This window comes from Carassius gibelio, chromosome A5 (genome assembly GCF_023724105.1).
Source record: "Carassius gibelio isolate Cgi1373 ecotype wild population from Czech Republic chromosome A5, carGib1.2-hapl.c, whole genome shotgun sequence".
Lineage (NCBI taxonomy): Eukaryota > Metazoa > Chordata > Actinopteri > Cypriniformes > Cyprinidae > Carassius > Carassius gibelio.
In genome coordinates, this window is record NC_068375.1 from 26,201,997 (window position 1) to 26,227,888 (window position 25,892).

The 25,892-nt window shown below is 37.9% G+C and overlaps 3 protein-coding genes across 6 annotated transcripts; 2 read left to right on the plus strand and 1 right to left on the minus strand.

Annotated features, from left to right (window-relative positions):
• Positions 1–301: 301 nt before the first annotated feature.
• On the plus strand, positions 302–3,128 carry LOC128007561 (transmembrane protein 119). The gene is made up of 2 exons (XM_052592818.1): positions 302–487; positions 1,979–3,128. The coding sequence occupies exon 2, from the start codon at positions 1,994–1,996 to the stop codon at positions 2,864–2,866; it is 873 nt and encodes a 290-aa protein (XP_052448778.1). The 5' UTR covers positions 302–487; positions 1,979–1,993; the 3' UTR covers positions 2,867–3,128.
• Positions 3,129–4,104: 976 nt separating this feature from the next.
• On the minus strand, positions 4,105–6,521 carry LOC128007703 (iron-sulfur cluster assembly scaffold protein IscU-like). Its single transcript, XM_052592828.1, has 5 exons — positions 6,339–6,521; positions 5,762–5,875; positions 4,884–4,994; positions 4,641–4,719; positions 4,105–4,482 (listed from the first exon to the last, which is right to left on the minus strand). The coding sequence occupies exons 1-5, from the start codon at positions 6,432–6,434 to the stop codon at positions 4,388–4,390; spliced, it is 495 nt and encodes a 164-aa protein (XP_052448788.1). The 5' UTR covers positions 6,435–6,521; the 3' UTR covers positions 4,105–4,387.
• Positions 6,522–6,975: 454 nt separating this feature from the next.
• On the plus strand, positions 6,976–25,794 carry LOC128007152 (serine/threonine-protein kinase N2). Of its 4 annotated transcripts, none has more exons than XM_052592785.1 (22): positions 6,976–7,279; positions 9,437–9,713; positions 10,495–10,661; positions 12,921–13,050; positions 14,006–14,157; positions 17,371–17,587; positions 18,721–18,903; positions 19,180–19,289; positions 20,462–20,605; positions 20,731–20,806; positions 21,037–21,205; positions 21,308–21,410; positions 21,510–21,583; positions 21,796–21,865; positions 21,953–22,044; positions 22,295–22,471; positions 22,650–22,712; positions 22,825–22,901; positions 23,003–23,145; positions 24,051–24,158; positions 24,238–24,318; positions 24,406–25,794. In XM_052592785.1, exons 1-22 carry the CDS (start codon positions 7,259–7,261, stop codon positions 24,604–24,606), a joined length of 2,835 nt encoding a protein of 944 aa, XP_052448745.1. In that variant the 5' UTR covers positions 6,976–7,258; the 3' UTR covers positions 24,607–25,794. The 4 variants fall into 4 exon arrangements, with proteins under 4 accessions (XP_052448745.1, XP_052448746.1, XP_052448747.1 ...); XM_052592786.1 differs by having other exon boundaries at positions 10,507–10,661; XM_052592787.1 differs by lacking the exon at positions 6,976–7,279 and adding an exon at positions 7,315–7,444.
• Positions 25,795–25,892: the final 98 nt, after the last annotated feature.

The following is a 25,892-nucleotide window of genomic DNA, read 5'->3' on the forward strand; positions in this document are numbered from 1 at the left end:
ACCTGATAGCTTCTGTTTGAAGGCCACATACAAACCCAAACTATTTTACAAGGGACAATCAATGTCTGTATTTAGATTTAATAGTTAGAAGAATGCCGTTTTAAAGGCTCTTTTGTTTTTAAGTTCAAGATACTGGATGAAAATAGGAATCTGGAGTTTAAAACAAACTGTGTTGCATCTGGTGGCTTGAAATTCTCCAGTGCATAAGCAGGGGAAGAAAACTTGGCTCTCCCCCAAACAGCCTAAATGAGAACAGCGTGTCTGGAAATGGCCCAGTCAGTCTTCCTGGGACAGAGTAAAAGCAGAACAAGAAGGATGAGGAGGAGGGGACAACAGAAGTTTCTTCCCCCAACACCAGTCCAAATTGTTCTTCATCGTGAAGTCTGTAACAACAGACATCCAGCTCGAGAGGAGGAAACAGCCGACATTTTCTTCTCCATGTTAGATCATCTTCAGTCAGCATGTTTTAGAACATCAGCACTTGGAAGTAAGCTCTTTCATTTCAACATTACTTTTGTCTGTTTTCTATTTTAGTAATGTTGTTCCTGTCCACGTGACGACAGATAGATGACATACCTTACAGGAATGCAGAGCTTGACAAGGTTCATGTCCAGTTTAAAACTGGTCTGTAACTGTTTTACAGATTGTTTAACAAAGAATAGTTGTAGACTGGACTCTCACGGTTGAGTTTGGCAAGATGACCCTTTTTTGTAGAGCAACAGAAAAAGAAAGTTCATATATGCGAAGTAAGGACAGAACTTTTTGATGTTTGGAAATGCTTTGAAGCCAGGATAAAAACACTGACTGAGACTAATATTAATGCGGTGTGTGTGTTTGAGAGTAACGGGCCACATGAGATTGATACTATTTCCATGGTGCACCAAATGTCCAGTGATGATTATGTGGTCGCCAGCTTGAGAACAGATGCAACAGAGTGGAGAGAACTGAAATACTTTTACTTAAAGAAACAAACCGTTGTTATTTATGTTGGTTTGCCAGCTGTCTTTTACAAATAAATACCAAATTTATTATGCACTTATTATGTTATTTATATGAACTTAAGGTTTGTTCAATCTCAATTCGTACAGGTTTACTCATTTTCAAGAAACATCTAAAGACTCATCTTTTTCGCCTGCACTTAACCAACTAACACCAGCACTTTTCCTTTTCTTGTCTTTGCATTAAAAAAAAAGAAAGAAAAAACCTGGCTATGCGTTCTATACTAGACTAACTGAGACTTGTCATGGCACTTGTATACTGTTGTTGTTCTCTTGTTGACCTGACTGCTTCTATTGTTCTCAAGTCGCTTTGGATAAAAGTGTCTGCTAAATGATTAAATGTAAATGTAAATGTAAATTTTTATACACTTATTTAAAATATTTAACTGTTAAATTCTACATTCACTAATGCAGTTTTAAGTATACATTTTAACATTTTAAGTATAAATTCACATTATGTTAATCAGTACACATCATGGATAAATAGGAATAAGCAATTAACTAGTTCATTGTAGAAACTAACATTTACTTAAATTAATAAATCATGTAAAAATGGATGTTTATTGTGAGAATCCAATGAAGTTTCCATATGGTGCTTTGAATTTTGTCTTAAAATTTAACTATTTATCTTTATAAAGTTATGGAGCTCATGTTGATAACATCACAGCTAACAAAAATAGGTTTTAAGAACAATTTGCTAACATTCCCACTAAGTTGTGAAATCGTGTTATTTCTAAACATTCTCTGAATGTTCAAAATAACTTTTTTTTTTTTTGATTATACAAACATTAGAGAAAATGTTAAATGAAAGTAAAATTTTTTATTTTGCTCTCGTTAGGGGACGATTATTAAAAGACCAGCTACATTTGAAAGAACTTCCTATTAGTGTTACTGGATTTGTTCATAACTTCAAAAACCTTACCAGAATGTTATCCAAAGTTCTGATAACAGTAATTAAAATGGCTTTTTAACCACCTCAGGTATTCAGTCACAGGATGGACCACTCAGCTCTCCACTGGCTCATTGGCCTGTCTGTCATTCGCACCACTTACGCCACCCATGTCATTTTTAATGACTCTTTGGAGGGCAGTGGGCAGTTCGACTCTGAGAGCACAGACTTTACCCCCACACCTGGCATTTCCTCCTTCCACAATGAATCTGTGAAGTCCACCTCCATAGATGGAGAAAAACATAGCAAATCATTCTTGGATCAGCTGGTGGACTTCTTAGAAGAGAACCACCTTCTCATAATCGTCATTACCACATTACTTCTACTCATCGTCACCATCCTCTGCTTGGCTGCTATCTTGAGTCGTCGACGTAAAGTCAGCACATACTATCCTTGCGCTTTCCCTTCCAAGATGTACGTGGATGAGCGAGACAAGACTGGAGGAGCGCGCTTCTTTAGTGAAGTTTTGGAGAAAGCCAAAACCAGCTCCAGTGAGGAGCCGGTGAATTCAGCCAGGCAGCTCCAAGAGGACATCATGCTAGCTACCAAGAACCTCCGAACTCCAATCAAGATGCCATTGAAGAAGAAAAATGAAACAGTGGAAGACCAAAAACATGCGGAAGACGAGGAATGTGTTCAGTGCGACAAGAGTCAAGAGGAGAGCTGTGGCTCGCTAGAGGACAAGACCACAAATCAGACTGCTGTTGAGGATACTGTGGAAAAAAGCGGCCCCAGCAGGTCCCAGGATAGTGTCCCCGCTTGTGACATGGAAGGGACTGACCCCTCAGACTCTGGGCACCCTGAAGGGAGCAAACATTCATCTGGGCCAGAGAATTCAGAGATCCAAAAGGACATGAACAAACAGGATGTTGCTACTTCAGGCTCAACATTAATCAGTGAAGAGAAAACAGCATTTTAGTGTGGACATTTTTAAAGCCTTGAAGGAGACACGAAATACAGAACAAAGTGTGTTTCTTGGACACATTGTAAAACTAAAAAATGTAGTATGAATTTTCAATGAGATCATCTGTTTTTTCAAGGCTTTTTGTTTGTGACTGTTTATTTCGATTTACCACATATAAATGTAATAATCTGTTTGAAAATGTTATTTACTTACGTCTAAATGGTATGAACGGATGCCTATTAGGCAAGACATAAAATAAAATAAAAACTGCATTTTACATGTCGCTTGTCATGAATCTCTTTTCATTTGACTCTTTAACCCGAAATCAGAAATATTATTTATTTTGCTCTCTATTATTACTAACGACATCCATAAAGCTTAGGAATGAAGAATGATATTTTATGTCTCATGATCTATTGTTATCTAGTCTAATGGCTCACAACATTGCAATGCACTATAAACACACACACATCCAAAAAATAAAGCAAGCACACTTGCTACTCCAATTAAGGAGACAAATCTAAGTGTCAGCTTACTGTTTACACATTCTAGCTACAGTATATATTTCCTTTCAAGGTCGAGAGGTATTCAGCCACAGCTGTAGAATGCCACAAAGCCCCATGCAAACAGTTTAGTCTAAGACCAGTTAGTCTCAACATGTACTTTATGAAGAACACGATTTTCTCAATAAATCACTATTGACTTATTTATGAGATTATACCAGATTTCTTAAATAATGTTAATAAATGAAGGTCAGTACTATGACTTCACTCTCAATAACCAGTGGTAGTTTGCTTCAGATCTGTTGGTAGGTCATTTGTACCTTAACAGTTCATGAAACAAAGAGTTTTAACCTGAAAATGAAAGAACTTTTGACATTTACACATATTTTAATGCATCAGGCAAAAACTACACAGTGCACACTACTAGACCTCAGCATTAGTAGAAGAAATGCATCATGTTGTTCTTTTTCACCTGGATCATCTAGAACTTTTCTGAATAGTTACCCTTTTTTGAGCCAGAATAGATCAATAATCACAGTTTACAAACAAAAACCATATACTAGCCATGCTGAAAACAAGTACAATGCAGAACCAGTTCATCACTTCAAATTTTAATTGTTAATTTATATTTCTAGATCTCAGGGTATGCAGTATTAAATCCAATGCCAACATACCTGAGGTTTAAACATGCTTTATTGATGCTAGTATGGATGTTTGAAAGGCCATCAAATAAAAGCCCAGGAGCATAAATCATCATCAGAATTGTTTTTATTCAGAACATTTTTATTCCATCAAACTAAAATAATACAATAAGATAACTTTGTGTGCGTGTTTAGCTCGCAAGTATAACCACTTACACTCTTTTTTTCACTACATTAATATATCTAAACAAATATGGCTTGAACAGTAACAGTATATTGGTTGGTTCTTTTACATTGTGCGTTTAATAGACTGGCTACAGTGCAAGAGATGGAGAGCTTTGGTCTAAACTCACAAGGTGAGATTTATTACAACAGAGGATCAAGTGCGCGTCCTAGTTGCGGGCCATGGTGGTCTTCTTACCCGGTTCCCCTTCCTGTTTCAGACGGTAGTCTGCCAAAGCTGCTTTAATGGCATCCTCAGCCAGCACTACACAGCACAGAGAACAAGGTCAGTTACAGAACAGAAACATCTTAAATACAGCAACATCACAAATAACATTTCTATTATACATATACATGTTACATTTATCAGAAGCAGCAAATATAATGCAAATATTACACAGATAAATTAAAAGGAATATTTACTTGAGCAGTGCAGTTTGACTGGTGGAAGGCTAAGCTCCTTAGCAATCTCAGTGTTTTTTATCTTGAGGGCTTCATCAATCTGTACATTGTATATATAGGTTTAATACTTTTATTAGGACAAAAACATTAAGTTATATTCAAACTTTGTTACAATGCAGATAGAGAAAAAAAAAGAAAAGAGGACAAACATTTGCACTGAATCAAGAAGAACTAGTACTAGCGAATGTCACCATTTTTACTTACAGATTTGCCTTTTACCCACTCAGTAGCCAAGGAACTGGAAGCAATAGCAGAACCACAGCCAAAGGTTTTGAACTTGGCATTCACAATCTTCCCACCCTCATCCACCTCGATCTAGGTGGGAAAAACAACCGTACACATCAGTTCATCATCAGCATTGTAACTGAACTCCAGACTGTTAATACTCTATAATGAATGTACTGTTTAAAAAAAAAAACTCTTCATTTATCACTTGAAATACAGTATAGAAATCAAATTAATGTCTATTTTTTGTGAGAAAAAAAGTTCATATGAAAAAATGCAATAGAGCTATGAACAAAAATGGCTTAAACAGAAACAGCCTTGTGACCATATATATATATATTTTTTTTTTTACAACTGGTGATTTATATTAAAAAAAATTTTTTAGCATTAATTACTTTGTTATAAACTATATATTGTTTGTAGGTTACTGCATTTATTAGGTCCATAGAAAAAAGCCTAAGCAGAGAAAAGGAAAAGGGCTGCAAATATTATATTCTGTTTTGTCCCCGTCAAATAAATAATAAATAGGGTCATCTAAAATATGCAGACTCATCCTGCGTAAGCACTCAATCCAATCAGAGGCTTCAGTCATTCTACAGAGAATTAAGATCCTGAAAGATTCACCTTAAATACTGCTTCTTTTTTAAGTAAGGATGCAATAAATGTTTAATATTTTTCACTTTTTATAGCCTATGCATCATTTCATGTCACAAATACAAACATGCTAGTCTTTAAATACCTGTGCTATAAAATGACAGTTAATAAGCCTACAATAGTGAACATATCCATTCGGACAAAAAAAAAATACAATTTAGGAAGATCAGTAAAAAGTCTATTTTTAAGCAAGACAGAATTACCTGCAGTTTCATCACATCTCCACAAGCAGGGGCACCAACCAACCCTGTGCCCACATTCTTGGCATTTTTATCCAAAGACCCTACATTTCTTGGGTTCTCATAGTGGTCCACAACCTTTAAAATAAAAACAACGTTCAAACGAGTGGCCAATTAAGTTTTCTGGCACAAAAAAGTCAGGATCTTGTGTCAGTGCATTTTATCGTTATACAAGACAAACAAACGTCCATGCTGCTCCCCAATCTCTCCCATTTGGACCTAGTTAGTCGTTTGCTCATTTTGCCATAATACAAATTACAGAAAATTATGACTTTACTTGTTGTCTTATCCATAAATCCTGGACTCGTTAAAAAAGTTAAATGTGATCTAATATAAACTGACTTAAAGAATTAAAACTGACTGACAGCTAAAAACTTGCTACAGTATGTCACACGTTAGTGGTGTTAGTCCAATGCTGCTAATACTGTCATTATGTATCACATTATGTATCAGATGTCAGACACAGGAACCAAGTACATGAGGTCAAAGCGAAACACTTTAATTATTTTTCACACAATTTGCATGAGTCCTACTAGCTTACCTTTTTGTGATACCCACATTGCATCCACAACTGAGGAGCTGAAAGCGTTTTGACAATAACCGGGGACGCGCACTTCTTCACAAGCAGAGCCGCCATGACAGGATATTATATGTGAAATGACGCACTTGAGAACTCAAATAGCGGATTTATACAAGCACACCGTGTAGTCTCGTGGATTTCAGCGACTATCGCGAGATGTTACACAAGCAGAGGTTTGGGTTTAGGGGTGGGGTTGGGTAAGGGGGATCATTTTGATTGCATGATTTAGAAACTCCCAGCAGTTTGAAAACACCCACAAGGTGATAAACGCCCACTTTTACTCTGCACAGACAAAAATCCTTTATTTATATAATCTATCCTATATGCACTTATATATATATTTGTTCTTTTTATTAACTTGAACAGTTTATGCGTTTTCACTTGTAAAATTGTTGTTTTGTAGAGCAGCAAATTGTTGTTTGTGTTTCAACTTTATGCTATACCTTTTCTTATTGTTGAAACTTTGCAGCTTCCCTCGTCCATTTATTGTGTATATTAAACAATGTTATGAATGCCAGCAGGTCAAGGAAAGTGCAGCGCCTTTGAGTGACAGCGCTGTCAGCCAATCGTTGAAAAGGGAGGCGAAGAGGATTTTTCAAACCTCAGGAAATGGGAAGGCGAAGCAACTTCCATAAAAAAAAGGAAACTACTGGTAATTCGAGAGCTGTCTTGCCTCCCAGCTGGCAGCCTGACACCTGTATCTTCTTTCAGCACCCAACATTTTATTCTATTTGAATGTCCTTTTTTTGGTTGAGTTCTCAAATTCAGTTGGAAGTTTGGATATGGTTTCTAGTGTCACTCAATCAGGCGCCGCGTGAGCTCGAGTGAAGAATCGGTTAGTCCAAGCATCACTCTCTGCGTTTATCGGACATTATTTCAAAATGACGGATGTGACGCTTCAGGTAAGAAATAAATTAGATCTATTTTACACAGCCTAACTGTTATGGTTAGTAATGGAGTAATAGGAAACACAGAGTGCTGTTTGGAGATCAAAGTGCTGTTTGGAGATCAAGTGACGTTAGTCAGATGGTTAACGTTCAACGGCTCGTGTTTACATTTCACTTTGGGTGAGTCCCGTGTCCCGTCTCAACGGTTTTCAATCATTCAAGACACCCACAATATATTTTTTTAGCAGTGGAGAAATTATTATAAAGGATAAAAAATAAAATGTCAAATATGAAGTAAACCATTAGACAGATGCTGTGTTTATGGCCTCATGTTATGTGCCGTAATAAGGCTGTTTTATAGCTTTGTCCGAACAATTAAAATCAATAACGTTAAACATTTTCAGGTTGAACGGGTTTGACAGGACTTAAGCTTCCTCTTCTGTCCCTCACTACAGACTGCAATGTAACTCAAGTTATATGTGTTTGTGAAAAAGAGTGACATTTAAGTCTTTTGTTATTTAAAGTAGTTGAAATGGTCATGTTATGAATGTATCAGTACAACACTATTTGACAGCTTGTTAAATACTGATAATGTTAATCTAAGGGATAACAGTTCATACTTTGTGTATTAACATGTTAATTGATTAGATACATTTTTGTTTCATACCTTTTCTGGTTTCTTAAGTCTGTCAGAATGTGTGAAACAAACTGTGTAACAAAGTGAGATTCAGTATGATATGATAGGTTTCTTTCAGACTCAGAAAGGTCCATATATATATCTATATATATATATATATATATATATATATATATATATATATATATATATATATAGATATAGATATATATATAAAACAGCATACAACGTAAATAAAAGCAAACAACAAGAAAATAATGAACATCTAATGTACATCTTAAACTTTTAAATTATATTGCTCAGCATAGTCATAGCAGACTCTGAGCAACTGTTGCAGCCCAGCAGAGTAAGGTGACATTACAACTAGGTCATCTGCATTCAGTAGATGGTGCAAAAGTCTTTCTCCCACCAGGCAGCCAGTCTTACAGTTTTTAAGTCTTTTGAGTAAGATCGTCCATATAAAGGTTAAAGAGCGTGGTTGACAATATTCCACCGTCTAACCCCATTTGTCACTAAAAAAGTCTCCGATGTTGTTATGCCCCATCTAACCCGCATTGTTTGTTTGTGCCAAAAATGGAGAGCATGGACTAGGTGTGGGGGAACCCCTCACTGCTGTGATTTTACAAATAGCTTTCCATGATTAATGCAGTCAAAGCTTTGGAGGCAACTAAGAAGCACAGACACATGGTGGAGTTCTGCCTTCTGTACTTACTCACAGCCCCTTTCAGTGCAGATACACACATCAGTCCCATGCTTACTTTTAAAACCAAACTGCTCATCATTGGTAATAACATTTTGCTGAAATCGGTCCAGTAATTAATTACAGGTACCAGCAAAACAGAAAGCATAGAACTGTGCAATGTGCCATGAATCAACATTCCAGTAAAATAACCATTAATTAATCATTAACCATTAATAAATGTAGGTTTTCTTCCTTTCATTTAGCTTTTTCTTACCACTGTAGTTTGACAATATGCAAGTGTCTGGAAGTGTTTAAAGCCTCATGTGCATACAGATATCTATATTTGCGTTTATGGTGTAACTGCTTCAGCTGCTATCCACATTCAGCTCATATCAGTGACCTTATTTTCACCCTGTTCATTGCAAGTCCACATTATCAATATCAGTATGTTCACACTTATTTGCTTAATTTATTATTTGGTTACTATAATGAAATTATCTGTTTACTTAAAGGGATAGTTCACCCAAAAATTAAAATTCTGTGGTCATTTATTTACTCACCCTCAACTTGTTCCAAACCATTTTCTTACATTTTCTTGTTTCTGTTGAACATAACATTCAGCAGAAGAAAGGAATTCATTCCAGTTTGGAACAACTTGAGGGTGACTAAAGGATGACACAACTATCCCTTTAACACTTTTTTTTTTTTTAAATCAGAATCTCAGATGCCTGCCTTACTTGAACTGTTAAGTAGATGTGAGTGTTTTATCAAAAAGGCTGCTGTAAGCTAACAAACACTTGAAGCATGTTGATTTTTGTTGTACTACTTTCTCAATGTCACTTGAACACCACAGAGCAGCTGTCTGCGGGGTCTGGCTGAAGGTGACCTCATGGACCCTGAGTTCCAGCAGCGTGTAGAGGATGCGATTGCCCTTCTCCGGCAGGAGATCCAGCGGGAACTGAAGATCAAAGAGGCGGCTGAGCGGCTACGGCGGGCGGTGACCAACCGGAAGAATGCTGCTGACGTGGACGGTCAGCTTCGAGCCTCCAACCGTAAGCTGGAGCAACTCCACTGGGAGCTCCAGGAGCTGAATGCACGCGCTATGGCCACTCAGAAAGAGACTATTACAGGTGAGAGCAGGAGGGTGGAATCGTTCTTTGACATGATCTAGTGAGTTTTGATAATTGATATAAGAGACAACGAAATTTCTCCAATAGTTTCGTTAAAGTTTCCATCCTATTTTCTACTTATCTGATCTTCGTTCATTATGACAATATAATTGTTATTTTATGTTTCAGCAATCTAAAAAAGGATTTGTTCTTGTTCAGGACATCAGTGTTTTTTTTGTAAATATTTATTACTGTTCAAATATGGTTTGATATGTTTTTGAAAGTAGTCTCATATGCTTGGCTGCTTTTATTTGACCAGAAATACAGACAAAACAATCAGAAATATAGTAAAAAAATAAATAATTTAAACCAGTTGATATCTGTTTTCTGAAATGTGATTTATTCTTGTAAAGGCAAAGCTGAATTTTCAGCAATCATTACTCCAGCCTTCAGTGTCACATGATACTTGCTGGTTTGATACTCAAGAAACTTAATATTCAGTGTTGATGAAGACAGTTGTGCTGCTTAATATTTTTGTGGAAACCGTGATATTTTTTTCCGAATTATTTGATGTATAGAAAGTTCAAAAGAACAGTATTTATTTGAAATAACTTTTTTTTGTATTAATTATTAATTTAGAAGAAATCAAAGAAAAGAAGCAAATTATTGATTTCTTTCAAAAAACAAAATAGTCTGACCCAAAACGTCCGAATGGTAGTGTAAACAGCTTTAATTGCTTCACATTTCTTTATAAAGTGCAGATTTTTTTTGTCTTTGACTCATTTGCTTTTCGTATAAAAAGAAAACGGATCAGATGATGCCACCTCTCCAGATCCATTCCATTGGAAAGAGGTCACATCACCCTTGGGCAGCCGTGTCCGTTCTCTGAAAAAACAGCTTACCATGGAGCTTAAGGTGAAACAAGGAGCTGAGAACATCATTCAGACATACGCCAACAGTTCTGTCAAGGTGAGGATTTCCCCCAGCCCACCCACCATCTTTGCCCCATCTTTTTTTTCCCTGTGCATCTTGAAGATGAGTAACTTGTCCTCCACTCCACTGTGTGTATTTAAATCGGTCTGGGTCACTGCCAAAAAGCTATGAAATATGATAACATGCACACAAAAGAGGTTCCAAGTCCCCTCCCCCTCCGTCTCTCCATCCTTTATAACCCTTTTAGAGCGATAGTCCCATGACCTCTAGCTAGCCATGAGTGTATTTGAGCCTGTGTGTTTCTATCAGACAGGGCTGTGATAATGCTGCGGTGTCTGGCTGAGAACACTGTGTGCTGGCAGCTCTGTGATTTATGTCTGTGCTAGATTCAGACAGCTTGAGTACCGAGCCTTGATCTCACACACACACACACACACACTCAAGACACTCACAGATGTGCTCTAAAACATCATCCCTTTGAGTCTGAAGAGGAAGAGCTTGCTGGTACTGATTCGGTTTCTCCTGTCCTGGGCCTGGCGACAGCAACAACCCATGTGACTTTGCTCCAACCAATGCCGAAGCATTCGGGTTTGGGCCAGCCCGGGCAGGGCACAGCAGCAGCAGCAGTTCGAGGTGGCTGCCTCCTTTGGAAGGAGATCTGAAAACAGCGTGAGAGAGAGAGAGAGAGAGAGAGAAAGAGGCAAAAAAGAACAAATGTGAAAAGGGGAGGGGAATAGTGAGCAAGCAAGTGGGATGCAAGGACAGTAGAACAATAAAGAAGAAAGAATGGGGTGGCTTATCGGATGCTGATCCTTGATCAGCGATGTGCGGGTCTGCTATACGACATAAACTGACATGAACAGTTTTGAAGACTGAGAGCAAAACACAGGAGGGAACGTCTGATGGGGGTGAAAGAAGAGCAAGGGGATGTCATACAGCTATCTGAAAGTTCACAAAACATGACAGATGACCTCTTGAACTGCTTTGAGAGGGGGAGAGCACTATGGACGGTATGGTTCGCTTCTTCCATTACTTCTTGAGTGGGTCTTTTCTGCAGGTTTCAGAAGAGGTCACGTTTCATGTTGCAACATTGTTTACACTGAAACTCCATTGGACATTGCAATCATTGAGTATTTCATTTGCTTAATGTAGTCGCTGCGCTTCAGGATAAATGGCTCTCTTGAGCTACTTTAACGTCACAGCTCATAAAGCTCTGGGGCAGAAATTGCACAGTCAGTGTTTGATGTTTGAGTATGTTTGGGTGTGGTGTGTACACCTGACTGCTTCTCATGATGGGAAAGAGAGGAGTTTAATGAAGACTGCTGCACTTTTGACCTGTTGGTCTTTGTGGGAATTTCTCATCTTGGCTCAGCTCAGCTTAAAGCTGTAGTGTGTGGTTTCTTTGCTAATAGTGTCATAGAATAAAACTGCAAAAATGACTCTCTGATTTCCCTAACGCATCCCCTTTTGTTTCTTTATCAGGCTGGTTGGGATGTTCAAACTAACAGAATAATGTTTTGATCGCACCACAGTGTTTACCTTTTTTTGGGACATATGAATGTCTTGTACTGTAGCTGTCTCTGCATATTACAGGTTTTTTTTTTTTCTTTTAGGGAATATACGTTTAACACTAGATTTTATTCTGCTTTAAGGTATTTAATTGGCTAGAAAGTTACAGATATCAATTGGCTATGCTATATTGTTGAAAATATTAGTATATTAATATATTTTAATAGTAGTAAGTTCATATTTTAAATTAGGAATTCTGAGAATTAGTACTTGACAGAAATTTAGATATTTATTATTATTATTATTATTATAATCATAAATGCCTAGAAGAGTCATGGGAAAAAATCTTTCAATTTTACTGGTCAAAATTAGTACTGTCAAAAGATTAATAGCAATTAAAAGCATCCAAAATCAAGGTTTTTGTTTATATAATAAATTTGTGAGTATTCTGTGTGTGTTTTTTTTCTGTATATATATATATATATATATATATATATATATATATATATATATATATAAATACACACAGTATACATGTATATTATGTGAACAAAATTTTCTATCCTGGATGTGATTTAAATGTTTGACAGTCACAGTACTAGTCAAAATATATATCAACATCATCAAACAACACTTTTTTTTAAAAAAAAATTACAATTCCATCACTTTTCTTTCTAGTCTCTGACTGTTTGTTCTTTCCTCTGACAGTGTCCTCACTGTTTGTTCTAATGCAAATGCAAGATGTTCAGTCTCTATCTCTCTATCGCTTCTGTTGTCACTCCCCAGGATCGGAAGATGCTGTCCACAGCCCAGCAGATGCTGCAGGATAGCAAAACGAAAATCGAGCTGCTCCGCATGCAGATTGTCAAAGTCACGCAGGCCAGAGATGGAGAGCGGGAGACCACACAGCCAGAGGGTAATCAATTTGTAAAGAAAACATGTAGGAAGTCATGATCATTACTTTTTTTGTTTTCATTTATTTCACATAGAACATTGCCACTTAAAGAAATTGACATTACAGCACTAAAACTTCACTAAAGGTTTTTGGGATGTACAAAATCACAGTCTATAGCAGAGTTTACCAAAGTTTCTTGGAAAACAGTCAGGTGTTATTCCTACAGTGACATTGGCCTATAAAATTTCATACCAAATTCTCAAAATGATAATAAAAAAGGAAACCGGTTTCCAAGGCAACCAGTTATTGATTACATAGTGAGTGCGGAGCCCAGTCTTTGCCGTTTTCACCTAGGCATCAAAGCTTTGACATCAGCAATGCAGCATCATCACCCATCTTATTAGAGAAGTTGCTTCTGAGAACATATTTGTATATTTTTGAACTTAATCTTAAATGTCAGTTTTGCATTTGAGGTAACCTTTCAGTATTATATTTGGGTGTGGTTTGCTTTAGTTCCTTTCATGTTATTTGAAGACTCACCTGAGCATTCACCAGATGCATTAGAAGCAAGTGGCATGACATGACACAATTCAGTGGTTCCCATTTTAATTGATTCTGTCTACAATGCAAGCATAGCAATACTGGGCTCTTGCAGTGTAGCTCTGTTGTTACACTCGCCTCCAGTGTTGATTTACTGTTAGGGTTAGTATGTTAATTTCCATTTAATTCAAATGCTTCAATATTTATTCAACAATAATTTATTTTGTGATATGTAATAAATTACTTAAAAAAAGAAAAGTCCTATATGAATGTACTTTTTACTCTATGAATCCAAAAACCATAAAGAAAGCTTCTGCCTGGTTATTCCCTATTTTATTTTATTTTGTTTATACACATGTAATCACCAGGTGGAAGGCTAATGGGATGGTGTTTTTTTTTTGCTGCTAAATGCTGTTTTGTTTTTGTTTTTTTGCAGGTCGCCCCTCTGAGACAATTAGTCCACTTGAACTGCGGGTGGAGGAGCTCAGGCACCATCTGAAGATTGAGGCAGCTGTGGCAGAAGGTGCCAAAAATGTGGTCAAGCAGCTCGGTGTACGCAAAGTGCAGGACCGACGTGCTTTAGCGGAGGTAAGTGCAATTATTGGTTTTTGATATAAAGGCTTTTCAGAAACCAACAGCCATGCATGATGCATTCTGAATCAGTGTTAATTTCGTTGACTAAATATTTTCGTCATTATTTTCGTCACGAATATATTTTTGCGGACGAAAACGAAACGAAAACTAAAATAGAAGGCACTGATGGAGACTAAAACTATGACTAAATTGATTGACATTATCGTCAACGAATAAAGGACGAGACAAAAATAGACTGTGACGAAAATCAAATCAGCAGACGGGAGAGATGCGAGGAATGAGCAAAAGAACCGGCAAAACAGAACAGACTGCATGAGAGAAGAGAACCAATCCGAGCCTGACTTATTGAGACGTGAAGCGAAGGTTTTCAGTTTTTAAATGAGCTCCCGGGAAGACGGCATTCGAAGAGGTGATGTCTAAAAGAGCGACAAAATGTCCACAGCTCACTTCACGTTTGACGACGAACAAAGCAAAACAAAGCGTAAAGCATGCGGAGCGCTCATTCGTGGCAAGAACACAACCAATTTGAAAAGACATTTACAGACAAGCCACCCGGACATTTTCTCAAATGTAATTTCACAACGATGTTCTTTTGTTTATTGAGCTAAGCAAAATTGGAATAGTGCAGTGCGTAGATGTTGTAGCATTAAATACTACGAACTGAAAAGTATTGTAAAATAGCCCCTTCTTCAAGTTAGATGAGAGCACAATACTAATACGTAATATCATGATAAATACATTTGATTAATACTAATGTTTAGAATATTTTATAATGTTCTACTTGTTGACAATATCACAAATATTTCTATATTAGTCATGTGAAACATGAATGTTCACATCCTATCATTATACATACTAATCTAGCAATATTGTAGTATTTAAAACATACAATATTGCTAGACAAATGAATACCTTATAAGATCTTGTTACTTTTTTTATCCACCCAACTTATTAAATATTTACTTTAAATGTATGCACTTATTGTTCAGCTCAGCTGTAAGCTTTAAGGTCCTGGACCTAACTTTATTTTTCTTTTATTGATGGTCAATTGGCAGCTAGTTATTGTTTACATTATCATGACAGTGTTTGTTGCTGCATAAAAGCTTCTGAATCGAAATAAAGACACAGTTGTGTTGAAATAAAGTTGAATTTGTGTTTTATATATTTTGGTTAAGCTTGTTTCCTATACCAGCTGTAAAAAATTGTCTAGTAAATCTGTTATTGATTTTAGTCTTATTTTAGTTGACTAAAATACCAAGCAATTTTAGTCGACTAAAATACCAAGCAATTTTAGTCGACTAAAATAAGACTAAAATTAAAACAAATCAGATGACTAAAACTTGACTAAAACTAAAAAGAATTATAGTCAAAAGACTAAGACTAAAACTAAATTAAAATTTCGTGTCAAAATTAACACTGTTCTGAATGGATTGACTATCTGTAAACTACAGACCAATATACTGTTAAAGGAATGCTCCACCCAAAAAATGAAAGTTGGGTCATTTTCTCACACTTGTGTGGTTCCAAACCTGTATGACTGTGGAGCATAAGTAGGTATTTTGAAGAAATTTGGGGACCCAACATCATTGGAGTCCATTGGCTTTCATTGTATTGATAAAAAAGCCTATGTATTTGAGTAACAATGTGACAGACCTTGAAGTGGTTTTTGGAAGTTTTTTTATTTACTCCTGAATTATAAGCATGTACAGGTGCTTCTCAATAAATTAGAATGTCGAAGAAAAGTTCATTTATTTCAGTAATTCAACTCAAATTGTGAAACTCATGTATTTAAATTCATTGCACACAGACTGTAGTACTTTAAGTGTTTGGTTCTTTTAATTGTGATGATTTTGGCTCACATTTAACAAAACCCTCTCAACAAATTACTTCATAAAACCAATTAAAAAAAAACATTTAGTGAATTGTTGGCCTTCTGGAAAGTATGTTCATTTACTGTACATGTACTCAATACTTGGTAGGGGCTCATTTTGCTTTAATGACTGCCTCAATTCAGCTTGGCATGGAGGTGATCAGTTTGTGGCACTGCTGAGGTGGTGTGGAAGCCCAGGTTTCTTTGACAGTGGCCTTCAGCTCATCTGCATTGTTTGGTCTCTTGTTTCTCATTTTCTTCTTGACAATAGCTCATAGATTCTTTATGGGGTTCAGTTCTGGTGAGTTTGCTGGCCAGTCAAGCACACCAACACCATGGTCATTTAACCAACTTTTGGTGCTTTTGGCAGTGTGGGTTGGTGCCAAATCCTGCTGGAAAAGGAAATGAGCATCTTCAAAAAGCTGGTCAGCAGAAAGAAGCATGAAGGGCTCCAAAATTTATTGGTAAATGGGTGCAGAGACTTTGGGTTTCAAAAAACACAATTGACCAATTCCGGCAGATGACATTGCACCCCAAATCATCACAGACTAGGGACGGCACGGTTCGCAAAAAAACCCCCCGAACCGTTCGGCACGTGCTGGAACTGCGGTTCAACTTAAATCTGACAAAGCATCTGTAATATGGTTTGCTATAAATAACACGTAAAAAAAAGACTTCAGCTAATATATGTTTCTGTTGATGTATGCGCAATCTGGCTCCCAAGACATTACAACAACAGCGATGAGGAGAAAAAAAAACCCTGGACAAATTGTTCACTCTTGTTCAATGCGAATGCTGTTTGCTGGAATATGAGCAGTCATTTATTCCGTCATCACCCGGGTGCTGATAGTGCGCGCTCACAGATGAGATCTGAATAGCACATGCTGATATGTGCTAAACTCATTTAAGCTTTGCCAGTTTAAACATTTAAGAGCCAGAGGACGCGATCTCGTGCACGCAGTGAGAAGATTTGTGCATGCGCTCAATGAAAATTTGCAAACTCGCACCTTAAACGCGCACAGATATTAAGCTCTCTCTGAAGTATTGTTTAAATGGACAAATTCAGACAAAAACACTTCTGTGCGTGGTGGCTCTTGATGCCTTGACAATCCTCATAAGGCTGCAGTTTCCTTCGTTTGGTTGTGCATCTTTTTCATTCCACTCCACTTTCTGTTAACATGCTTGGATATAGCACTCTGTGAACAGACAGCTTTGGATATAAGACATATACTATATAACTGCTATAATATATACAGTTAGTAGCTTTACATTACTATCATTCAGAAATGTAGCTCATATTGCTCTTTGCTGAGCATCTTTATTGTTTTTGTGTCCAGGCTCAGGCCCGTTTGCAGGAGTCCTCTCAGAAACTGGACCTGTTACGTTTGTCTCTGGAGCAGCAGCTTGGAGAACTTCCACATGACCATCCCAAACGAGCTGCTATTAAAGAGGAGCTGACAGTGGGGTCCTCGCCTGTCGTTGGGTTGCATAGAGATCGTCTGTGCTCTTCATCTTCAGCATCCTCTTCGCTCTTCAAACCAGCCAGCCTTACAGGTATTGACACAGCTGAAAGTTAGCAGGAATGTTATGTTTTTAAAGAGATAGTTCACCCAAAAATGAAAAGGTGATGTTTATCTGCTTACACCCAAGGCAAATAAGATGTAGGATACTTTGTTTCTTCAGTAGAACACAAACTGAGATTTTTAACATAAACAGTTGCAGTCTGTCAGTCTTATAATGGATGTGAATGGTAATCACGACTGAAATGTACAATAAAACAAACAAACAAAAAAATTGGACAAAACCAAATTAAACCCTGCATTTCGTGGCGATACATGTGTAATGACACAAAAAGCCCGTTCTGTGCAAGAAACTGAACCATATTTATATTGTGTTTTATTTTTTTGTTTACCTCTGATTAGAGTCCTGCAACGGGTCAGGTACCTGTGGGTACCTGCGGATACCCGCATAAAAGTGGCTGAAACGGGTGGATTTTGACATTCCTAAAATACACGGGCAGGGATGAGTGCGGATAATTAACTCCTTGCGGGCGGGTAGTAGCGCGAATGAAAAATATTCATATTCCAGCAAATGGCATTCGCATTGAACAAAGTGAATGGTTTGTCCACTTTTTTTTTTTTCTTCTCTGTGAAGAGCCAGAATTTGCATCCATCAACATAAACATATATTAGCCGAACCCTGTTTGTTTTATGTGTTATTTATAGCAAACCGTTTTACAGATCAATCAAATTGAGTGTCATTCAGACACTCTCTGTGGAGGGATGGAAAGGATGGTCAAGGATGTCTTCAACTCCAACCATGCTCTGTTCACCCCTCTCCTATCCCAAAAGCAGCACAACTGTTTTCAACATTGATAATAAGATTGAATAATAGGAAAAGTGTTCTGGGCACCAATTCTGCATATTAGAATGATTTCTGAAGGATCAGTGACTTTGAAGACTGGAGTAATGGCTGCTGAAAATTCATGCCATCACAGGAATAAATTCCATTTTAAAATATATTTCAATAATATATTGATTGGTATCATTATGCAATGTCTAAGTAAAGAGGAAATTAAAGTAGAATCTAATCTGCTTTTTGTGTGTATTGTGCAAATTGGTTTTCTTAATCCTGTTGTACGTACATATGGTGGCTGAATAGTGTATAATTTGAGTGTGTGTTTTCAGGGCGTCTGGAGGTCAGACTGATGGGTTGTCAGGACCTGCTGGAGTCAGTTCCAGGCCGCTCTCGGTTAAGCAACATGTCCTCCGCCCCTGGAAGTCCCTCTGAGTCCAAATCACTGAGGATAAGAACCGGCCTCTCCACCCGCAGCACCAACGGCAAGCCCACCAAGACTGATGAGCTCTCAAGTGAGTCTCACAGGGGAAGCAATGTGAAATATAATGGATTTCACTATAGTCTCACTGTGGACAGTGACAGAAGAAAACCTTTATCTGTATTTTCCAACCTGGTCCAAATAGATGAGTCTAAAATAGATTAAATAAACAGACTCGATGGACTTAAATAGAATATTTAACTTAATTCTTATGTGACAGTAATTCTGTAAATATTTATGTATGTGGATTTTTTCCCCCCATTAAGATGGTTTTATAATTGTTTTTTTCTTTTAATGCATTTTCTCTTAGCGGAGATCAGCGCTGTATTGAAGGTGGATAACAAGATAGTGGGTCGCACACATTGGCGGCCGCTGAGTAAGGAGGCCTGGAATCAGAGCTTTAGCATCGAACTCGAACGGGTCAGTGCCAACTAATTCTACAGCATACAAGAGTTTTGAATTCAGATCGGGAGCTCGCCCTTAATGTATGCCACAATATCAGACTACTTGTCTGAGTGCTTTTATACCATGCAATTAATAACTGTCAATCATCCCAGATAACACTTGCCACATCTGTTTTACAGAAAGTGCCTGTGATGGCCATTGGCTAAAGGCATTTCCTCACCTTCATTAAGGCAGCTTTACTTCCAGAGTGCAATCATTCGCCTCCAATCCAAACTAATCCCTCACAACATTACTGTGATCGTTTGCTCACCATTTTGACACAGACTCTGGCCGAGTCAGCCCGCGGCTCTCTCCAAGCTGATTCAGCTGTACCAGTGGAGAATGAGATCTTATTTCGTTATTTGTAGATTACTGAAGCAAAAGGCTGTGCTTCACATCTGTTTGATAAATGGGGAACCATTTTGCTGTATCCGTCTTGAAAGTTTTGATTGTCTTTGACACAAAGCCATGTTTTCTGACTTATAACTAAGTCTGCACATTATGAAGAATCTTGAGAAATGTGACAAACAGGAAATCATTTCATAACACACCAGTTATGCACATCATACCTCAGGAATCCAGTATTCTGATTCGTGATCTGGAATATAATCATCATAGAACTAATAAGTGCTGTTATACTGCTTTTGATTTAATAGTACAAACCTTAAAAGGCATGTTTCATTTTTCTTCAAATTTTAATAGCCATATTTTTTATTTTATTTCACTCTGTATTTACTGCATTTACACTACAATTACATTGCTATGTTTAAAAGTTTAGGGTCTTGAAGATTTATTTTCCTATAATACATTTTATTTAACAACCATTTACTGAAATGCTCAAAAGTGACTTTTATAATATTACACATTTATAGAAATAAGCTTTCTTTCACAAATAATTACTGTTCTTTTGAATATTCTTTTTTTGAAGCCAGCTGAAAAATGTGTCACAATTTCTACAAAAATATTAAGCTCCAGAACTCTTTTCAACATTAGTAACCGAGCACCTAATCAGGATATTAGAAATATTTCATGTGACACTGAAGACTAAGGTAATGATGCTGAATTGTACAAATGATGAATAATTAATGAAGAACTACAACTGCAATTCATATCTGAGTTTGTTTGTTATTGTTTTTTGACCCCTGTAGTCTCGGGAGCTGGAGATTGCAGTTTACTGGCGAGACTGGAGGTCTCTGTGTGCCGTGAAGTTCTTGCGTTTAGAAGATTTCCTAGACAACCAGCGGCACGGCATGTGTCTTTATCTAGAACCACAGGGCACACTGTTCACAGAGGTGAGAGAACTGAGGTTACAACACCGAGCCAAGGGTTGATACAGTTTGCAGCAGCTATGCATTTCATTTAGGACTTTCTGCAGAGGTTGATGCATAATACTATTTATAATGTGCTTTGGTTTCAGGTGAGATTCAACAATCCTGTCATTGAGCGGCATCCTAAACTACAACGACAGAAACGAATTTTCCCAAAAGAAAAAGGTGTGCTTGACCTCACATTTTATCTGTTGTCGTCTTCATAGAGGGACTGTGACTCATAAGCGATTTGCTATAATTTCTCTCATAATCACTTTTAAATTGCTTTTAAAACTACCTGACATTATGGAGCTATTAACTTGAGATGTGCTTTGGAGCTCAGCACTTAAAAAAAGATGTTTCAGACTATTGCGTCGTATTTGTATATTAAATGGCTGATTTAATGTCTCTCTCAGGGAAAAACTTCCTGCGGGCAGCACAGATGAATATGAACTTTGCCACTTGGGGGCGTCTAATGATGAGCGTGCTGCCCCCCTGCAACAGCACCATCACCGCCTTGAGCCCCCCTCTGCCTGGTTCTGAGCCCTTGTCCCCTCCACCTGTGTCCACGCCCCCTTCCTCTGGGTGAGACATACAGCGGTGTCCCTGGGGTTTGGTTGAGGAAAATCTATCCATTAAGCTGAATATAAAGTGAATCTCTTTCTGTGTTGTGGCTGTTTATCGCAGAGACTCAGCAGTTGTTAAACTGAATTTCAGTGAGGAGCGTCCTGCCAAGCCCCCGCGCCTCCACTTGGCACAGAACTCTGTGACTGAAGCATCACTTTCAGGGGTATATCTTGAGGACAAACACTTTCTTTTTAATTTGTAGTTCTGTATTGCTCTGGTAAAGTTAAAGTTGTAATTATGTGTTTTGGGACTTGTTTCCCAGACTCTTGCCAAAGTGAATTCATCTGAGGATAACCAAGGTCTCAAAGGCAGGCCTGTATCCCAGCCTACACCTCAGTAAGTCAATATGTTATTTATTAATGCTATTATTATTATTGTCGGTCGAATCTTAGACTGAGGATTTTGAATCATCCCTAACCTCTTAGGTCTTAAATTTCTACCTGTGACCTGTCCTACATCTTTTGATAGTCAAATAAATCTGCATTCTCTTTCCTGTAATAGCTCTTCTTCTCAGTCTCACTGTATGTTGTATATATCCTGTTTCATAGGAGGAAAGAGGGGGTGCAGATGGAGGACTTCAACTGCATTTCTGTTTTAGGAAGAGGGCACTTTGGAAAGGTAAAACTGCAGCTGTCCTTCTGTACTGTAATCGGATGACTCTGGATGGTGCTGGTGACTCCGTGTCATTGTCAACTGTCGTTAAAGGTCCTGCTTGCTGAATTCAAAAGGACGGGGAAACTATATGCCATCAAAGCTCTGAAGAAAGGGGATGTTGTGACCCGGGATGAAGTGGACAGGTGATGTTCTGTCAGAAATGTCTTCCTGTGCATCACAAATGGGTTATGGATAATTTGTTGTCCGTTTACAACATGGTTTAATGGCTCTGTATTAAAAATAAATAAAAAAACAAAAATATATAGCCACATTTTATACTTTTATCAAGGGGCCACTTGGAAGGGTTTTATGTTTGTATGTCTGACAAGAGTGAACACTTCCAGCTGTATTTGGCTTGTATTGTATTGTGAATTCATTTCATTTTTGTTATAGTTTAATGTGTGAGAAGAGAATTTTTGAGACCATAAATGTGTCCCGTCATCCTTTCCTGGTGAACCTGTATGGGTGCTTCCAGACGCCTGACCATGTGTGCTTTGTGATGGAGTATTCACCTGGAGGAGACCTGATGACCCACATCCACAACAGCATCTTCTCTGAACGCCAGGCTAGGTACACACACACACACACACACACACACACACACACACACACACACACACACAGTGTCTGCATTTACTTAAGTGCTACACTTTTTCAGATGCACATGCTGAATATTTTCAGCATTGTATATTTTTGGCATTGCCACTTTCCTCTGGCTGTGACTGTAAACCGGGGATTTTTCTGCCAGGTTTTATTCTGCATGTGTATTACTAGGCCTGGAGTTCCTGCACCAAAACCGGATTGTATACAGGTATATAACTACACTATTACTTCTAATAATACTTAACTAAATTCCCTATTATATGCGTGTATGCAATGATGCATATGATTTTATGGACGATTTCTCTCTTTCCTCCTTGTAGGGACCTAAAGCTGGACAATCTGTTAATGGATTCTGATGGCTTTGTGAAAATTGCAGATTTTGGACTTTGCAAAGAAGGTACATTTTAAGAATACAATTTCTCCTGCAGAACTTTTTTTTTGTTCATCTCACATGACAGTATTTGAGCAGAGAGTCATCAAAGTCTTGCTGCCAATCAGGTATGGGATATGGCGATCGCACATCAACCTTTTGTGGCACCCCAGAGTTCCTGGCCCCAGAGGTTTTGACGGACAGCATGTACACCCGTGCAGTGGACTGGTGGGGTTTGGGTGTGCTTATCTATGAGATGCTAGTGGGAGAGGTCAGTCCTGGTCAATACAGATTAACTAAATTGTTGCCGTGTGTGTGTGTGTTTGTGTGTGTGTATGTATGTATGTATGTGCATGCATGCATTTGTGTGTGTGTGTGTGTATACATATATACACAGTACTAAAGATTTGTGTTTCAAATAAATGCAGTTCTTTTAACTTTTTTTTTTTTTTTTTTTTTTTTTTTTTTTTCAATGAACCCTGAAAAAGTTCGATGGCTTCCACAAAAATGTTAATCAGCACAATTATTTTTAACATTGATAATAAGAAACGTATCTTGAGCACAAAATAAGTATATTAGAATGTTTTCTAAGGATCACGTGACACTGACTGAGGTAATGGCTGCTGAATATTCAGCTTTTGCGTCACAGGAATATTTTACATTGTAAAATAGAAATCAATTAAATAGGGGTGCTCCGATCACGATCGGCCGATCAGAGCCTTTGTTAACTGAGAAGATGCGCCAAAAAACTTTCAGAATGAAAATTCCGTCATCATTTACGCGCCTTCCTCTTGTTCCAAACCTGTAAGACTTTCTTTCTTCTGTTGAACACGAGAAGATATTCTGAAAAATGGTGGCATCTGAACCGTTGATGAGCACCATATACTTCCATAGTAGGAAAAAAAACTATGGAAGTCAACGGTTAACTTCGGACACTACCGTTTTTTGGAATACCTTCTTTTGTGTTCAACAGAAGAAAGAAACTCATGGTTTGGAACAAGAGGAGGGCGATGACATAATTTTTATTCTGGAAGTGAACTACTCCTTTAATTGAAACTTGAATAACATTTCACAATCTTATGGTTTTTACTGTTTTTCTGGTCAAATAAGAGCCTTCTTTTTTGAAAGACACTTCTTTCAAAAGCATTAAGAAATCTTATCCTTTGTGGCTGCCAGTCTCCATTCCCCGGTGATGATGAGGAGGAGGTGTTTGACAGCATAGTGAACGATGAAGTGCGCTACCCAAGGTTTATGTCCCCTGAGTCAGTCTCTATAATACAAAAGGTAAGCACTTATCCCTCTTGGAGTAAAACAAATTGAAATTGAACTGAAAGTCCATCTGACTCGGACTCTTTAATGGCAGTTGTTGCAGAAGAACCCTGAAAAACGACTGGGAGCAGGAGAGCAAGATGCCAATGAAGTGAAGAGACACAGGTTCTTCCAGGTGACAGACACTAACTGAATAGTCTGTGACTACCTTAGTGAAGCCTCTTTTAAATTCTCTTTTTAAAAGCCTTGTTCCTCTCTGCAGGGCATAGACTGGGAAGCCCTGTTGGCCAAAAGAGTCAAACCTCCTTTCCTGCCGTCAATTAAAGCCCCAGCAGACGTCAGTAACTTTGACGAGGAGTTCACGCGTCTGAAGCCTGTCCTGACCCCTCCGCAAACCCCGTTCTTCCTCACCACCGAGCAGCAGGAGTTCTTTGCAGACTTTGACTTCTCTGCCCTGCACTGACTTCCACTCGATTACCCTCAGAAGGGGTTGTGACATATCAAATCTCGGCTTTCTTTTCTCTCTGTTGTCTTTATGCAATTATTCTCTCTCTTGTTCTCCCTTGAGATATGCAGTCGAATCAAGTGAAGCTGGTCTCGTGTCACTCTTTAAAAGCTGTTCATGAAGCTGGCTGCAAATGTGTGCTTAAGCTCCAAAGACAGTCCTGATTGGACCGTGTGATCGCCCCTGAACTGTGCGCCCACCACTGTGAGTAAGCTCAGATATGCTCAGCTTTTAACTGCCCATCCCTAAGATACATGTATGTTTTTGGTTGGGTTATACTGTTTATCATGTCAGTCTGACCAGCTGTTAAAAAGTCTTCCTGTTACAATGAATTATGATGCCAGAATATACCTGCACTGTTGCTGAACACATGATTGTCAGATTCAGACGGAAGGACTGAATGCTGTGCCGTTTTTAAGGTTTTCTGATGTAGCGTAGATCCAAGCGATACATGCGGCTGGAGCGTCTTAAGCTTCTTAAGTTCCAGACTGTAACTGTCGGCGTGCGTTCCCGGTGTTAGATCATGCAAATTCCTCCCCACTTAAGTCTGTGTGATGTATGTTCATGTTAAACCCTCACATGTTGATCTCTGGTTGTTCCTAATCTGGATTTGATTTAGGATTGGTGCCCCAGATAAATGTTGCTTGTTGAATTCGGACCAGTTGTCAACTTTCCAAACGGAGCTCTTTACTGTACTTCCAGACATCTTGTGAGTTTCGGTTGCAAACGGCGAGTTGCTCGATGCCGCCTTTCTCTTTGTAGCCCTCCTCTGGACAAATCTAATACTGCGGAATTAGACCAAGCGTATTCTACTCGATGTCTTAGCATGATGCAGTTAGCACATTAACTCGCTAAGCTGATATTTAAACATTTAATATTGATATTTTGCTTTCAGTGTCATAATACAAAGCTTATTACGTTCTTCGTTATTTAAGGTGTTTGTCTGTATTTTACTTTTGACTACATAATTGTATCACACTGTAAATGTGCTTTACTACTGATATGTTACACTGTGAACAAAACGACACTAAAATATTTAAATGAAAATTGCCATTTCTATGAGCCACATGAAGGACAAATAAATATCGAAGTAAATGTAAAAGAAAGGGATGAATGTATTTTCAGAAATAAAATACAATGTAACCATGTTGTTCAATTTATTGAATACTGATGTATCAGCATTACACTGAGGAAAGAAATTGCAGAAACGGCACAAATCATTCATGAAATCTCAGCATTAATAC

What these genes read in the sequence shown, in the direction of transcription:
- LOC128007561 (XM_052592818.1), top strand. Translation starts at nt 1,994, where the DNA reads ATGGACCACTCAGCTCTCCACTGGCTCATTGGCCTGTCTGTCATTCGC.
- LOC128007703 (XM_052592828.1), bottom strand. Translation starts at nt 6,434, where the DNA reads ATGGCGGCTCTGCTTGTGAAGAAGTGCGCGTCCCCGGTTATTGTCAAA. An exon ending in AGTGGGTAAAAGGCAAATCT is followed by an intron (nt 4,720 to 4,883) that starts GTAAGTAAAAAT and finishes TACAATGTACAG; the next exon opens with ATTGATGAAGCCCTCAAGAT. An exon ending in AGTCAAACTGCACTGCTCAA is followed by an intron (nt 4,483 to 4,640) that starts GTAAATATTCCT and finishes TGTGCTGTGTAG; the next exon opens with TGCTGGCTGAGGATGCCATT.
- LOC128007152 (XM_052592785.1), top strand. Translation starts at nt 7,259, where the DNA reads ATGACGGATGTGACGCTTCAG. An exon ending in AGGGCACACTGTTCACAGAG is followed by an intron (nt 20,606 to 20,730) that starts GTGAGAGAACTG and finishes CTTTGGTTTCAG; the next exon opens with GTGAGATTCAACAATCCTGT. An exon ending in CTGAAGCATCACTTTCAGGG is followed by an intron (nt 21,411 to 21,509) that starts GTATATCTTGAG and finishes CTTGTTTCCCAG; the next exon opens with ACTCTTGCCAAAGTGAATTC.